Below are 17,747 nucleotides of genomic sequence, written 5' to 3'. Positions count from 1 at the left end.
ATTCTGCTCCTATGTCTTATGGTCTTATGGTGGAAGGGCAGGTGTGGCACTTGTACCACTTGCAGGGATAAATATAAAAAATGAAGATCAGCTTTATTTGTCATGTGCAGATCAAACGTTGAAACATACAGTGAAATATGCCATTTACATCATCATTTGATCCATGCTGGGGCTAGCCTGCAAGTGTCACCATGGCTCTAGTGCCAACATAGCATGCTCACAATTTACTAACCCTAATCTTCTTGGAATGTGAGAACAAACTGAAGCATCTGAGGGAACCCTTGTAGTCATGGGGAGAACATACACACTCCTTTCAGATAGTGGTAGGAATCAAACCCTAATCAGTTATTGTTGGTGAGTGTAAAGCACTTGCACTAACCATTACACCACTGTCATTAGTGGGAGGGACAAGTGGACAAGGGAGTTCTGTAGAGAGTGATCCCTGTGGAAAGGGAGAGGGGTGAGGTGGAGGGAGGAGATTGTGCTTAGTGGTGGAATCTCGTGTTTATATTCAAGCTCAAAAAATAAAAATATCTGAAAATAAATGAAACGTCATTTTTAATTGTATGTAATGAAGTACATACTGATGAATGGTTACGTCAAATGTAAGAAATGTTGTGAGGTAACTGTAGAGCTAGAAACTAACCTGGACTCCTATGGGAATTGTCAGAAGCCCATGGCCATATACCCCAAACAACACTTAATATATACTGGCTGTTGACATAGTGCCATCAGTGGACTTTGGGGCGAGAGGTCCCAAGTTTTATATTTGGCCAGCTCCCCTGCACACTCTCCATCCCTGCCTGGGTTGAGTGTCGATCTAGCAACTCGACCTTGTAAAAAAATCCTGGAGAGGGTTGGGCTCCACCAGGTTTCAGATGCCCAAGACACACCGTATGATGAGCAATCACCAAAAAGATTGGTGCTAAAAGCATCTCATGACGGTGCCCCGACAACTCCACACACACACACACACACAATGAAGTAGATGAGAAAACAAAACATTAATGAACCTCAGTAACTTGTTGGAGATAACATCCTAAAGGAAGGATTTCTTTCATAAATCTTTTGCCATCTCTCAACATTCATAGATCACATTATAAGGCAGTGGTAATTTGATTTTCATTTGAGGTTTCAGGTGGTGAATATGTAAATTCAGCAGTACTAGATGCTTAGAGGAATTAACGGTTCTGTGCAACATTGACAGGAAGTCATCATTAAACAGAATTCACCAGTCCATTGTCAACGTCTGTGGAAGCATCAAATGCACTAAAACTTCAAACCCAAGCTAAATTAAAGACTCTCGATATACTTTCCTCTAATTTTAAAAACTCACCATAATTTACCCTATCATAACTTATGCCTTTTAAAACTTGGGGAACTCATTTAATTAACGATGGTGTTTTCTTATTTTGATGAAGAGAAGCAGTAATGCCAGGTTGTGTTATTTCCACTTTGAAAAACAGCAGCCCAGCACAAATAACCAAGAAGCAGATTTGCAGGCCCCTGTTTTTCCTGGCACTGAGAGCCTGAACAATTCTTATCAGAAAGCTATAATCAGCAGCCTACCTTATTGCCCATTGTTGGAACTTTCAGTGCGATCCAGACCCTCCACAAAGAGCACTTTTGTTTGTTTGAGAAAGGTTATATAGACCAGTGCACAGAAATCACATTCTCTCTTTTATGTTTTCAGCTCAATAAGAGAAGCACAAGTCATGCTAAAACATGTTAATATAACAAAGTAGATTGCTTCAGTATTTTAGGGATTCATGCTGAAGCCTGCCAACAGGCAAGAGAATTATTTAATTCTTCACAGTTTCCACTGAACACAAGCCCATTTTTTTCCGCTCTAAATATTTTTGTTTGTCTATAAGGTAAAGTTAATATGCAATAAGTCTTGTTCAGAATACCCTTTCAGGCACAGATCCTGTTCATTGAGCACTCATCCCCTGCACGCCTCATTCTACATCCAATCTCGTGTCTACGTACTGGTCCCACTACCCGATATGCTCTGGTGCTAAAAGACATATGGTTCTTTTTTGAGGGCCGGTCTAAGACCAACTAGCCTAAAATCTTGGAGAAAGTCATGACTATACAGAAGAGAGAGCAGCCATCCAAGTTTCAGACAATGGGTCCCAATGCCTTGATTGACAAAGTGGAGACAAAGATTTCTCTATTTCTTCACCCATGGGAACTCAAGAAAGCCTGCACCAAAGAGGTCAACCAACAGAGGAGGTGACTACTGAGGTCAAATCCTGCAGCAAAACCCCCAAGTCCTGGATGTAACACTGCCAAGAGTTTCATGACCTCATATGTATGGCCCAGCTCAGTAATACATAATCAAACCGTCCCTTCCAATATCTGAATCGATTGCCTCACACAACGCTCTACATGATAAACTCTACTTACTTATTTAGCCCAAAATTGTATCAGCCAGAATTCCTAAAATTTAGTAATTACTTCTATCATATGCATGAAGGAAGTCAAGAGTCAGTTGGAGGGATTGGGAGTAATAGAACATCAGCGATTTACACAAACCCACCAACCTCTCATTTACTGTCATCACAAATGATGCGAATTAAGGTCACTTTATTTTAGGTTCCCTGTTGGATGGATAAGTATATTCAGCTATTAGCTGTTATTAGGTAATAACAGGATTTCAACATTTCTAATAGTTGTGTCAAATGTAAGAAATGTTGTGAGGTAACTGTAGAGCTACCAACTAACCTGGACTCCTATGGGATTTGTCAGAAGCCCATTTGGCATATACACAAAACAACACTTAATAGGCATTGCATGAGAACAAAGCATATTTGGTTCAAAACCCACAGTACAGTTGACCACACCAGATATACCAGTTAGGTTAATATTGTTTCTATTTTCTCCTGAATAAATAAAAACTCCTTAGTGACAAGTGAGGTACCAGAGGACTGAAGCATAGCGAACATTATTCTGCTGTTTAAGAAAGGCTCTAAGAATAAACCAGGAAACTATAGGCTAGTGAGCCCTTCATCAGTAGTAGGAAAGTTATTGGAATGTATTCTAAGAGACTGGATATCTGAGTATTTGGATTGACAGGGACTGATAAGAGATAGTCAGCATGGCTTTGTGTATGGTAGGTTATCTTAGAGTTTTCGAGAAAGTTACCAGGAAAGGTGATGAATGTAAGGCAGTGATCTCTACATGGATGTCAGCTAGGCATTTGATAAGTCCCACATGGGAGGTTGGTCAAGAAGATTCAGTCGTTCAGCATTCAAGATGAGGTAGTAAATTGGATGGGACAATGGTTTTGTGGGAGAAACCAGAGAGCGGTAGTCGATGGTTGCCTCTCTGACTGGAGGACTGTGTCTAATGGAGTGCCACAGGAATTGGTGTGGGATCCATTGTTGTTTGTTATCTATATCAACAATCCGGATGATAACGTGGTTAACTAGATCAGCAAATTTGCAGATGACACCAAGATTGGGGGTGTAGTGGGCAGCAAGGAAGACTATCAGAGCCTGCAGTGGGATCAGCACCAGCTGGAAAAATGGGCTGAAAAATGGCAGATGGAATTTAATGCAGCCAAGTGTGATGTGTTGCACTTTGGGAGGACCAAACAGGGTAGGTCTTACACAGTTGAGTGTTACAGCAGTGAGGAATGCAGTAGAACAAAGGGATCTGGGAGTATGTCCATAATTCATTGAAAGTGGTGTAATAGGTAGACGGAATCATAAAGAAAACTCTTGGTATTGGCCTTCATAGGTCGAAGTATGAAGTACAGGAGATGGGATGATATGTTGAAGTTGTATAAGATATTGGTGAGTTCTAGTTTGTAGTATCGAGTGCAGTTTAGGACACTACCTACAAGAAAGTTGTAAATAAGGTTGAAAGAGTACAGATAAATTTTACACCAACGTTGCTAGGTCTGGAGGATTGAATAGGATTGAAAGATTGAATAGGGTAAGACATTTTTCCTTGGAACATAGGGGAGATTTCATAGAGATGTACAAAATTATGTGGGGTATAGATAGGGTAAATGCGAACAGACTTTTTACACAGAAGGTAGATGAAACTACAACCAGAGATCATGAATTAAGGGCAAAAGGTGAAATCTTTAAGGGGAACATGAGGAGAAACTTCTTCACTCAGAGGGTGGTTCTTTCTTATGGCTAGTGTGGCCTGGGAGCGGCAGACATAATTCTATCCGTTCGGGAGCTGGGGTTGGATTGGTCTTTGCCTGGCATCTCGTTCACAGCTGTTCCAACATGGGTGGTCCTGAGTTGGCATCACTTGGGAGTCCTTGAAGCACACAAGCCTCCACATGACATTAATGTGTTAATCAGGTCATGGAGGATGGTGAGTGTGTGGAATGAGCTGCTAGTGCAAGTGGTGAAAGTGATTTTCTCACTGTTACCATCAGGTAGGAGATACAGAAGCCTGAAGGTACACACACAGAGATTCAGGAACAGATTGTTCCCCTCTGCCATTTAATTCCTAAATGGCATTGAACCTCTGAACACTAGGTCACTTTTTAAAATATATATTATTTCTGTTTTTTGCACAATTTTTAATCTATTCAAAAATGTATACTGTAATTGATTTTTTTATTATATTTTTCCTTCTATATTATGTATTGCACTGAGCTCCTGCTGCTGCTAAATTAACCAATTTCATGACACATGCTGATGATAATAAACCTGATTCTGACATCAGAGCAAAATTAGGCCATTTAGCCCATCAACCTTAGTTACATTTTCCTTAAGGTATATGACCAAAACTGCTCTGCTATTTCATCATGGCTGATCCAATTTCCCTCTCAGCCCCAATCTCCTGCCTTCTCTCTGTAACCCTTCATGCCCGGAACAATCAAGAACCTATCAACCTCTGCCTTATATAATAACCAAATGACTTGGCCTTCACATTCACCTATGGCAACGAATTCCACAGATTGACCACTCTCTGGCTAAAGAAATTTCTCCTCTTCTCTGTTCTAAAGGGACATCCCTCTATTCTGTAGCTGTGTCCTCTGGTCCTAAACTTCCCCACATAAGAAACATCTTCTCCACATCCACTCTATCAATGCCTTTCAAGATTTGAGAGGTTTCAATGAGATGCCCCTTCATTCTTCTGAATTCCACTGAGTACAGGCCCAGACACATCAAACACTCCTCATATGATAAGCCTTTCAATTCCCCCAATAATTTTCATAAATCTCCTTTGAACCCACTTCAATGTCAGCACATCCTTTCTTAATAAGGGCCCCAAAATTGCTCACAATAACTCCAAATGAGGCCTCATCAGTGCCTTAACATTACATCCTTCCTCTTGGAATGAATACTAACATCACATTTGCCTTCCTCACCACTGACTCAACCTGCAAATTAATCTTTAAGTAATTATGTACAAGGACTCCCAAGTCTCCTTGCACCTCAGAATTTTTAAATTTTCTCTCAGTTTAGTTTGGATAGACACATGGATGAGAAAGGTATGGGGGGCTATGGTCTGGGTGCAGATTGATGGGACTAAGCAGTTTAAATAGTTCAGCACAGACTAGATGGGCTTGTTTCTGTGCTACATTTTCTATAGCACTATGAAGTCCAGTGATTGCCCTGTCAAAATAATGGGGTTAATAAAAATCCCAAGTTACGAAGCATTTATAACCACAAACCCATGTCAGGAAATAACATCAAATTTTAAATGACATAATCTGAGCACTTACAACTACTTATTCTGAGCTAGCAGCAAAACCTACAATTGAAGCTGCATTGGCTGGTTCAAAAATAGAACCCAAATGTTCTTCTCATTTATTTATAAGAAGGACATTGAGTAATAAAATATGTGACTGGCATTTACCATATATAGCATCTTTAACATGGAGGTCTTACATAGAAACCAAATACAGGAGAAAGGAAAATGAACAATGAAATATACTTGACTTTGAGCAATATCATGATGCATCAACAATTTTTTTTTAAGGATCTAGAATGTGAAGTTTTCAAGACAATAATTTCATTAAAAATCAATTCACAAGAGCAAAGAACAACTTAGTTACTGTTTCATAAAGGCTGAAAAAAAAACGCTGAACAGGATCTTGATCATACCATCCCGAATCCTCTATTCAAGTTTAAGTACTGAGATTCAGGCTTTCAGTACAGATTTACAAAAGTGGCACAGAAGGGTTGAATTATGTATTTTGAAGACTGAGAAAAAGAGCCATAAAGTATAGATTGTGGACCTTCAGCCCTAGTTGTCCAGGCTGACAGATGCCAAAGCTTGTCCTACTTGCCTGCTTTTCAGCCACATCTCTCTAAGCATTCCGTATCCATTCTCCTGTCAAAATATATTTAGAATATTTTCTCTCCTCTTCCTCTTGCAGCTATTGCACATACATCTAATTCTCTGTGTGTAAAAGGTTGCTCCCCAGGTTCCTATTCCCTTCTCACCTTAAACTTAGGCTCTGTAGTTTTTGATTTCCCAAATTTGTCTATTTATGTCCCTCATGATTTCATACACCTCTATAAGATCACCCCTCAGTCTTCTATGCTCCAAGGAATAAAGTCCTAGCCAATCCAATCTATCACTATAACCCACCCATATGGATCCTGACAATAACTGTAGATCTTTTCTGCCCTCCTTTCAGCTCAGTGACATCACCCCATAGCCTCAGCATCATAATAAGACATGAATAGCATTAGACCATTCAGTCTACTCTACGAATCTATCATGACAGATTTATCATCCTGCTCAACCCCATTCTCCTGCCTTTCCCTGTAACCTTTGCTATCCTAATAATCAAGAACCTAGCAAATTCCAGTTTTAATATATCTAGTAGCTTGGTTTCCACAGCTATTTGTGGAAATGGCCAAGGAAATCCCTCCTCATTTCTGTTCTAAATGGACGTCCCTTTACCCTGAGGCTGTGCCCTCTGGTCCTAGACTCCCCCAATATAGGAAACATCCTCTCCACATCCAATCTATCTAGGCCTTTCAATATTCGATGTTTCAATGCAATCTCCCTTTATTCTTCTAAGCTCTTGCAAGTACAGGATCAGAGCCATCAAATGCCGCTCATACGTTAACCCTTTCATTCCTGGATTCATACTTGTGTACCATGTCTGCACTTTCCCCAGAGTGAAGACTAACATGAAATAGTTATGAAGATTGTCTGCCATTTCTTTGTCCCTCATTACTAACTCTCCAGCATCATTTTCCAGCAGTCCGATATCCACTTATTTATCCACTCTCTTTTATTCTTTATACATCTGAAAAAACTTTTTTATATTATTGGCTAGCTTACTTTCATATTTCAGCCCTTTCTGGCTTTTTTTTTGTTTCCTTCTGTTGGTTTTTAAAACTTCCCAATCCTCCAGTTTCCCATATTTTTTGCTATATTATATGCCCTCTCTTTTGCTATTATGTTGTATTTGCCTTTGCTTGTCAGCCATAGTTGTGTTATCCTCCCTTTAGAATTCTACTTCAGCTTTGGGATATATCTATCCAGTGTTTTCCAAATTGCTCCCAGAAAGTTGAGCCAATACTGTTTTGCCGTCATCCCTGCTAGTGTCCCCTTCCAATCAACTTCGGCCAGCTCCTCTCACATGCCTCAGTAATTCCACTTACTTCACTGAAATACTGGTACATCTGACTTCCTCTCAAACTGCATCTTGTATAACTACAGCTTCTATACACATTGGCCTGGTTGACGAAGGCAAGCATGCTAATGGACTTCATCATCACCATGCCCATCTAATACACCACTTTCTGGGAAATGAACACTCATACTCCTAGGTTTCTCAGTTCTACAAGACACTGCAAGGCCCTACCATTCACTGTAAAAGTCCTACTGTGGTTTGACTTCCCAGAATACAACACTTCACACTTATCCAAATGAAACTATTTGCCATTTCTTGGCCCACTTTCCCCAGCTGATCAAGATCCCATTGCATTCCTGATCATCTTCTTCACTGTCCATGAAATCACCTATCTTAGTGACATCTGCAAAATTACTAACTGTGCCTTGTATGTTCCGCTCAAATTATTGATTTTGATGAAAGACAGGGAATCAGGGTCTTGGATAATGGGATCTCTTCTGGGGTAGAGGTAACTCGTACAAGAGCAACAGGTTGCGCTTGAATTGGAGAGGGACTGATATCTGGTAAGGAAATTGTTTTTTCCACCAAGGCAGGTTTAAACCAGATTGTTGGGTGAAGGGTGGACGTACCAAGTTTAGACTGACAAGAGATCTCAAGGCACTAGTAAGGAAAAAGAAGGAAGCATACATCACATTTAGGTAGCTGGGTACGAATGAATCCTTTGACGAATATAAAAAGTTCAAGAGCAGGCCTAAGGGGGAAAACAGGAGAGTAAAAATGGACTTGACAGACAGGATGAAAGACAAGACATTCTTTGGCTGTATTAACAATTAAATGGGTGACTGGGAAGAGACTGGGTCCTCTTAAGAGAGCATCAGGACTGCTTATCTATGGAGTTGCAGGAAATGACCTCGCTTTTGAATGCCTACTTTTCCTTAGTGCTTACTTGGATGCCAAAGAAATAAGGACAATAAATAACAATGTCTATTTGCATTACAAGGAAGGAGGTATTTGCAGCTTTAAAGAACATTAAGATGGACACATTCTCAGGTCCAACCAAGTTCACCCCCAGAACTTATGGGAGGTCAAGGAAGAAATCATGGAGACCCTTGTAGTGATATTTGCTCTATTGTTAGTCACTGGCTAAGGTTGAGTACACTGCAGGGAGGTTAACGTTGTTCCATTGTTCAAGTAGTGTAACAAGGTCAGGCCAGGGAACTACAGGCTGGTGAGCCCGGTTTTAGTTGTAGGGAAGCTACTGGAGGGATTTCTGAGGAACAGACCATCTCTTAAAGTCAAGGCCTGATTATGAACAGTCAGCATAGTTTGGTGTTTGGGAAGTCATGCCTGATGAATCTTTTGTAACTTTTCAAAGAGGTAACTAATGGGATAGGTGAAGGTAGGGGAGTACATGTTGTCTATATGGACATTAGTGAGGTTTTGACGAAGTCCCACATAGCAGGCAGATCTGGTTGTATGGGATTCAGGGAGATAGGGAGATGGATTTAGAATTGGCTTGATGATAGAAAGAAGATGGTGATGGTTGAAGGTCGATTCTCAGACAGAAGGCATGTGACTAGAGGGGTGCTCCTGGGATCAGTGAAGGGATTTCTTATTATTTATGTACACTATTTGGATATGAATGTACATTGCACAATCATGTTTGCTGATGATACTAAATTAGGGGGTCTTGTTGATAGTGAAGCAGGTTACAATCTTGATCAGGTAGGGAGATAGGTTGCGGAATGGCAAATAGATCTCAACTTATCTCAAGTCTGAGGTGATGCATTTTGGACAAACCAGCGTAGGACCTATACAATGAATGGAAGCCATTGACAAATGTGGTACAGATGGATCTGGGAGTACAAGTGCACAGTTCGCTGAAAGTGACTGCGTAAGTAGAAAGGGTGATGAAAGCATTTAGTATGCTGGCCTAAGAATAGGGACATTATGTTACAGTTATACGAGTCGTTGGTGAGGCTGCACTTTGCCGTTTTGTCACCATGTTATATGAAAGACATTGTCAAATTGGAAAAGGTGCAGAAGAGATTTACAAGGATGCTACCTGGGCTAGAGGGAGAGGTCATGCTGGATAGCTATGCACAGAGTTGAAAGAGATGGGGGAGATCTTACTTACTTGGGAAATGGACAACAAGTCTGTAGAACTATGGCCAAACATGGATCACATACAGATTACAGAAGAGGAGGTGTTTGCTATCTTGAGGCAAATTAGTGTGGTTAAGTCCCCAGGGCCAGTTAAGTTGTCCCCTCGGGCACTGTGGAAGGCTAGTGCAGAAATTACAGGCCCTTAGCAGAGGTATTTAAAGCATCCTTAACCATGCGTGATGTGCCAGAGGATTGGAGGATAGCTAATGTTGTCCTCTTGTTCAGGAGAAGTTCTAAAGAAATAAACCACAGGACATTATAGGCTGGTAAACCTGAAGTTAGTAGAGGGTAAATTATTGGAAGGTATTCTAATAGACTGGATTTACAAGTATTTAGATGGACAGGGCCTGATTAGGGACAGTCAACATGGCTTTGTGCATGACAGGCTATGTCCAATATAACTCAAGAGTTTTTCAACAAAGTTACCAGCAAAGTTAATGAAGGAAAGCCAATGGTCATTGTCTATATGTACATTAGCAAGGTCCGTAACAAAGCCCCACATGGGAGATTAGTTAAGAAGGTTCATTTGCTTGGCATTCAGAATGAGGTAGTTAATTGGATTCAACATCGACTTTGCAGGAAAAGCTAAAAAGTGGTAGTAGATAGTTACCTCTGATTAGGGTAACAGAGTCCTCATCGTGTTACTGTAGAGAGCACCCCAGTGTATGATGCAAGTAACCATTCTGCACCCCTACTTTATACATCTTTGATCAACAGTTTGAATCTTCAACAGTAAAATGGTTACCTCTCCATGTTTGGATGTTTTTGCTTCAGAGGTCCATCTGTTTTCTGTCAGTTATTTCTGTCACAGGTACCTGCTTACCCATGACTCAGCGTGACTGTATTCACACTGCCACCTTAGAATTTTCACACGGTATTGTGAATGGACAATCTTCATGAAAAGAAACCATACTTGCCCATTTGACTTTAGTTTTCATCCAATTCTTGCCTCGTAAAGATGATCACTGTAGCTATGTCTATTGGCAATCCTAGTTAGCTGCCATTATAAATGTTAGGTGCAATTTATTTGACAGTACCTTGAAAGCCTAAAGAGCAAGCTATGAATCAATAAAGTAAGCCTGTCATAAGGCTTCATCGTGCAGTGCACTAGGAGGTCTGCAGGTTGCTGCTGTAGATTTGGTGAATAGGAAAATAACTAATCCAAAGGAGACATAACAATCTTCAGAATATGTTTAGTCTTCGTGTTAAAAATGTGCTAAGTCAAACATAGTACATCATAAATACATGATATTCATTCATATTTCTATATAAATGCACCACTCATTGTGATGAAAGTCTTCTTTGATATGATTGACAGAATATACCTTCTTCATCTCCTGCCCCAAACCCCCAAATATTACCTGTCCTGCAGCATAATCACAAAAACATTTTCAGTGTACTCTACAAGGGTAACTATTTTCTGCTTTGTCACCGTAGCCTATTAGGAGAGCTTCTCCTGTTTCACTCTTCTCAGAATCTAATCACTCTGAGCTTGAGGAGCAGGCAAAGCATGAGAGAGGATCAGAGAGAGTGGGGAGAGGTGATCATGGATTGGGTAGGCGGGAGGGGGGGCAGTGGGGATGGGAAAATGACAATGTTGAGGATACAGACCATTATGCATCCTTGTGCCTGGCAGCCCATAGCAAAATCCCAGCTGCTGGTTCTGTGAAGAATGAAAAGACTGTTTGAAACAGACAGTGTTGTGAGGAGATAAACTAGACATCAGTATGCAGTGGCCTAGCAACAGGTGTGGGAAACATTTAAGGGTTGGTGTTAATCCATGCATCTGTTCTGTTGCAGAGGACTCAGATGTTTCCAATGACAAGGCTGGTGCAAATGCACAGCTGGACAGTTAGTGAGTTTACTGGCTCGTCTCTCCAAATGCAGAAGGTGATAAACTGCATGAAGGAGATCAACACTAAAATCTCGCAAGGGGCTTTGCGGACCCAGGAGACCATGAACTTTGCTCTGGAAGCCATCTTTACCTGTCTGTAGGACTTGGTGATAACATCACTACACATGGACTACTGGCACAGACAGGTGGGAGCTGATACAGAGGCAAAGGCCACAGTGTATTTTGAAATTCTATAGGAACAACAGTAAGTGTCATAGTTATACAGTACAGCACAGAAATATGCTCTTCAGTCTGTGCTGACCAAGATGTCTATCCAGGCTAGTGTGATTTGGCCAATATCCCTCTGAACCTGGAGTTCCCAACCTGAGGTCCACTGACCCAATGGTGGGAAACCCTGCTTTAAATCTTTTCTATTGTATATGTCTAAATGTCCTTTAAACATTGTAATTATTCCCAAGTCTACAGCTTCTTCTGGCAACTTGTATGTCCCTTTTAATTTTTTTCCCCTTCTCACCTTAAATCTGTCTTCTAAAGTTCCTGTTCCCTGAGAAAAAGATTAAGACCATCCCTCATGATTCTCTACAAGATCACCCCTCAACAACCCATGCTCGAGGAAACAAACCCCAGCCTATCTAGCATCTCCTTATAACTCAATCCTTCTAGTCCCAGTAACATCCCTGTGAATCTCTTCTGCACCCTGTACAGAATGACATCTTCCCTATAGCTGGTCAACTAGAACTGCACATAATGCAACAAGTGTGGTCTCACCAACAACTTGCACTGTTGCAACATGAGGTCTCATCTCCTGTAATCCACATCCTGACTGATGAAGGCAAGCACAATATGCCTCTCAATACCTGAGAGGACCGTGATGCTCTTAAGCAACAGTAAGATGCCCCTCGTGCTTTTCACCTTTGAGAAGACTGTTGTTCTCGACAGACAAGGCTCTCAAAAGGAGGCTTCTGTTTTCGAGGAGCAAGGGATGCACATGAGTAACTCTGAATTGTATGAGTGGCTCTCCTACATGAGCAGAGAGATGATAAGACGAGGAGATCCCTCAGCCTAAAGATTTTAAATGCAAACGTGCATTTCTCCAGGAGCACAGATGCACCCCCTGCCCAACCTAACCATACATTTCTGCATTGACATCAGAGTATGGCTCACATTTTCTCTGAACTCTAATATAATTCATTCCAATTTTAGAATGTATTGTGCCAAGGAAATAGATGCCATCCAATCCAATTTCAAAGCTACAATTTCCTCCAATAAAGATATCCGGAACAGGCAACATAATCTCAACACTAGGCCTTGTGAAAGGATACCAGGTGGCAAAGAGAAATGAAAACCTGCAATTCTCTCTCCAGAAGTTGACAGTGGTGAGCCAAATATAATTTTCAGGACACAGAGCAGAGATGGGCAAGTAAAGCTGTGCTCCTCTTCATAGGTGTTCACAGTCTGCTTATAAGAGGACTTCATGTTCTGCACTAGAAACCTTTCAATATCAAAGGGAAATAAGTAATCATATTAACTAAAAACACTCTTTCTCATACCAATGCATTAATTGTTTCGCACAGGTTTAAAATCAATGACTGATAAGAACAACCAGATTACCATAGACTTGATAGGCTGAATAACCATCTGCATTTCCCTACCACATCTCCAAATCTAAGCATTAAGTAACATACAATCATTAAGAAGTCCCTGTATAAAATAGACTGTGCGCCCATATACTGTGGATTCTAGTTAATTGGGACACATTGTGACCAGGGCATTTTGGCCCAAGTAAGCAGCTGCCCCATTAGCTGAATTTTCGTGGATAGAGTTAAAAGGATATAAAAAAGGGAAAGTACTGTATAGCTGAGTACCAAATTATATAGTTAAGTGAAATACAGAACAAATTAGAACACTACCAATACTACCGGTCCTATCTAACAATGATGGTAACCTGTGTGTAAAATGGAAAGCTGCTGCACTGGGGCAGTTCCACGAGCTCGACCTCAGAAGCCCATGTCCGGTGGTACAAGGAGCTATCGCAACTGGGGTCTTCCCTGGTTGCAGTGGATGACCGTGGCTTCTTCTGTCCTCATCAAGCCCTTTACTCTCCACATAGAGTTGCAGGACTGCTTTCCTGGCTGTTGAATCTCTCTACAGACCACCAGACTACCAGATTAGGATAGGCATATCCCTATCTCACCAGGGTAGAACACTTGCTGGCTACCCTCATCTTTCAAAACGGTATACTGGGGTTTGACTGCTATCGCATGCGAACAGCTACTTGTAGCCACTGGTCAGAGCTGAGTGTCTGGTGGGGACCAAAGGTAACATTCAAGACAATTGCTGATACCTTCAAATTTGGCATTTCCAAGTCTGAATGCTTGAAACCACAATGAGCAAAACAGTTCTGAATTGTCTTATGGCAACAATCTCCTATCCCAATTAAGTGGCAGAGTGATCCAAATAAATGAAAGGAGTCCTGGCTAGTTTCTCAATTAGTTTTTGTTCTTCAGTAAGTTGTCCCAAATAAGCAACTGCCCTGATTAACCGATGACCCAATTAACCAGAATCCACTGTAGTGAAAATGTTAAATAACAAGTCTGTTTTTCAGAATAATGTTAATCAAGTATCAATTACATTGCAACGAATGGCTTACTTCCAATAGTATATTGTTACCTCACCATTCTTCTGCCAATCTATGAAATGTATATATATCAATTTTGTAAAACAAACAAGCAGAAATCCATTACTGCATTTTTTCTTTACAGTCACTGTATTTAGATAAATTAAAACATTATTCATTTGTAGGTTTTTGCTTTGTTTCCCCATTGAAAGTCTGAAAGTTGTTTCCATAGTTGGCAACCTGCCAGCGATGTGCCAGATGTTGAGCCACTAAAGCCATTCTCTTGATCACATTTTCTTCCACAAAAACTTTTCATTCTTTTTCCAAAGGGAACCATCCCATTCTTTTTCCTTTTCCTTTGTCTTCAGAGGTGCACTTTCACATAACCTTTCTATCACTGAAAAATCTGTTAATGTAGTAGCATACTCTTCGCTACTTTTATTCAAAAAATCCCAGAAATCTTTAGGTTTGCTTTTTCCTTTTGGCACATCCCCAGAAGCTTTCTTTGGCTTTGCTGTAAGGTTTTTCTTTCTGTTGAACAATGGGTCCAGTATGGAGGTGTCACCAAGCAGCTCTGTGATGAAGTCGGTTTTGAGTTGCGCTATTTCGTGGTTGTTATCTGGCGTGCCCTTTGGCTCGGCTGCTGGTGGTCCTCTCTCTTCACGCTGTTGCTGAGGTTTCACAGCCCCTTTGGAGCTTGTCCCACTCCCGTCCAGTCTACTCTTTGAGACTGCTGCAGTTGAAGGACTTGAACATCCCATAGAGATTCTGTCGCCAATGCCTTCAGCAAAATCACTAGCAGATTTGTCAGCCATCACATAATGTTTTTTATGAGGCTGTCCTGACATATAATCATGCTTTTGTGAATTAACTTCATCTTGCATTTCAAAACATTGAGTCATTTCTTTCAGGTTCTTTTTTCTTAAACTTTTTATCCTGCCAGCTGATGCTCCACAGATAAAATTAATTGTTTTATTTGCCTTTCTGTCAGAATGGCCTGTGGATGCATAGCCTTTTGACCTTTGCACTGTGACATTATCCTCATGTTCAGCTTCTGAGGGCCTGACTGACTGGATATTGTTTGACCTTGGACACTGGGTCAGGCTGGAGTCCCTCAGCATTTTCAGCTGCTGTTGTGAGGTGTTGATCAAAGCATGCTCAGGTAAATTTTCCACAGGGGCCAAGCCAGACAGCTGCTTTCTGCAAGAGATAGGAGCCTTTAAAAAAAAAATTAACTTAACTAAACAATTCAGCACTAAAGAAAAGCAGTAGAATGGGTTGGAATGGTGAGAAACTGTAAATCACTGCATCTATTTTTTGCCCTCTTTCCCTCTGTCTCCAACAAATTAGTTAATGCTCTGAAGTACTAAGCTGATGCCAGACAATGACATAAACAACACCATAAATCTTTCCATTTGAGTATGTTGATCTGATGATCAGTTGTTTTTCTAGTTGAGAGCTGATCGAGCATTCCTGAGTATCTGACTAGTACCAACTAGAAAATGGTCAATTACTTTGAGTTAGAATATGCAAACGAAGAAATCCATTGATCCTTGGCAGACTTCTGGAAGCACTTGCTGACAGTATGCTTCCTCTTACTAGTACAAGTTTAACATGTTGGCTGAAAGATAATTTAATGCCTTACTAACCTGATACACTGGGCATTTTTTTGGGAGTTTGGGGGTGGAATGTCGGGAGAGAGTGGGATGGGATGGAGAAGGGAAGTTGCACTGTATGCATTACTGAAATTTGCATATTGTTCAATTCCTAAATTTGCTCTGTCATGGATAAATACATGTTTCTATACTATCTTCAGAGTCCCCAAATGGCAGCCAACTTGCTCATTTTAATTTCCACTTCTACATGGCCTCTAAATATTTACTTAGGTTACAACATACATACAATGACAACATACTGGATGACAAAGTTTGGCATTAAGAGATACAAAGCCTTTCAAACTTAATCTTGGTTAATAATCCCAGTTTGATTGAATGGGTGACCCTTGGGTTTGAAAATTCCCCTGCTGATTTAAATATAAAATCTTTTATATTTATATAATATGTTTCCGAGCACAGTTATGTTTATCTAACCAGGATGAAGTAGAAAGCCTTATTGCCAATTAACACATAATAATAAAAGAAGCATGGAAGCATTACGGACACCTCCAACTCTGCTGATCTTCGACCTTCTTATTATCACTCGGACATAGGACCCAGTACTTTTTGTTCAGTTTGGCAATATGCATAGCGTGTAAATTTTCCTTCAGTGCAAGATATTCAATACTTTCCTAATGCATTTCCTTACTCTGGCAACATAATTACAGCAAAAAAAAACAGTATTTTTCCTGTCACTACTTCCAGTTTAATATGTTGGCATTATTTTCAGATCCATTACTAAATCCTATTTGCAAGCTCCTTCTTTGATGGTGGTCAGAGAAGTGTGTTCACCAGGATTGCTTATACAGCTGTACCACCAGATCTTGAGCAGGGACTGCCTGTATCTGCAAACCCAGCTTTCAGAACCTGTGTGGGCTGTGTGCATTATTCAGCACAACACCCAATGAACAGCTGAACACAAAGAAAAATTTCACCATAACACACATGTGGCCTTTAGGCTCAAACATGATTACAAATAAAGGCTCAATTGTCATTTATCACATAATCAATTCATGCCTTGGCTTCACATTCATTATTGCACAATTATTGTATGAAGGCAGTGCCTGTCAAAACAAGGCTTCTTGAATCAGTGATCTAGACTGCGAAGATGAAAAGGGGGGCCCTGAAATCCTGTACAAGTATCCTTACAAAGACCAGATTCACAGAGGATGTGAAACGACAACATAATCAGAAATGACAGGAAACAGAATGGTACAGCGAAGTACTCAAAATGAAGCTCAGACTGCATTCCTAGCCTGACTCTGCAGCTGTGATTGCCTTTGACAAGTCCTGCACTCTGACATCTTTACAACTATGAAATGCTTTAAGAACCTGAATAGAAAGAATAGGTCAGTGGAAGAAAAGGCTAAGTATTTCCTGTATATGCATTCTGCTGCTGTCGCATCATTTTGCAAATACATTAAGTCAGCATGCCAATCAAGAATGGTCTGTGCTAAGAACATCACATTAGCAGTGTTCAATTTCTTCTTGGACCCTTGCAAATACAAAAGAGGCACCTCTGGTGTCATCTTTAGGCAAAAGTATCATATGACCAAGCAAAGAGGTAATAAGTTCAGCTGCTTTAAAGAAAGGAAGCTGGGTCGTTGTGACCTTTGACTTCAGTCTTCAAGTTCACTCACCTATAGATTCCTGTGGGTGCATCCCTAATCAAGGTGCTGGTACCAGCTGCTTGTTGACCCTTCCCGTCTGTCTGTGGAGAAGGTTACACAAATGACAGGTGTGTTAACTTCTGACCCTCATTTGTTTGGTGCTGTTGAAAGCATTTTTGAGGAGAACCAAGTGTATGACTAGCTTAATGAAGCACCGACAACAAAAGCGGTTCAACACTTTCAAGGACATAGTCATAAAGATTTCCATGAC

General features: G+C 40.6%; 1 protein-coding gene across 4 annotated transcripts in view; it reads right to left on the bottom strand.

Annotated features, from left to right (window-relative positions):
* Positions 1-10,915: 10,915 nt before the first annotated feature.
* ercc6l2 (excision repair cross-complementation group 6-like 2) overlaps positions 10,916-17,747 on the bottom strand; it is a 94,729-nt gene continuing 87,897 nt past the window's right edge. For all 4 annotated transcript variants that reach the window (XM_059969871.1, XM_059969873.1, XM_059969872.1 and 1 more), the window contains 2 exons: positions 17,507-17,577; positions 10,916-15,411 (listed from right to left, as the gene is read on the bottom strand). In XM_059969871.1, the coding sequence (XP_059825854.1) occupies positions 14,499-15,411; positions 17,507-17,577 (984 nt within the window). In that variant the 3' untranslated portion in view covers positions 10,916-14,498. The remainder of the gene's footprint in view (positions 15,412-17,506; positions 17,578-17,747) is intronic.

Source organism: Hypanus sabinus, chromosome 5 (genome assembly GCF_030144855.1).
Source record: "Hypanus sabinus isolate sHypSab1 chromosome 5, sHypSab1.hap1, whole genome shotgun sequence".
In the NCBI taxonomy this organism is placed as follows: Eukaryota; Metazoa; Chordata; class Chondrichthyes; order Myliobatiformes; family Dasyatidae; genus Hypanus; species Hypanus sabinus.
This window is presented reverse-complemented; position numbering and strand designations above follow the sequence as displayed.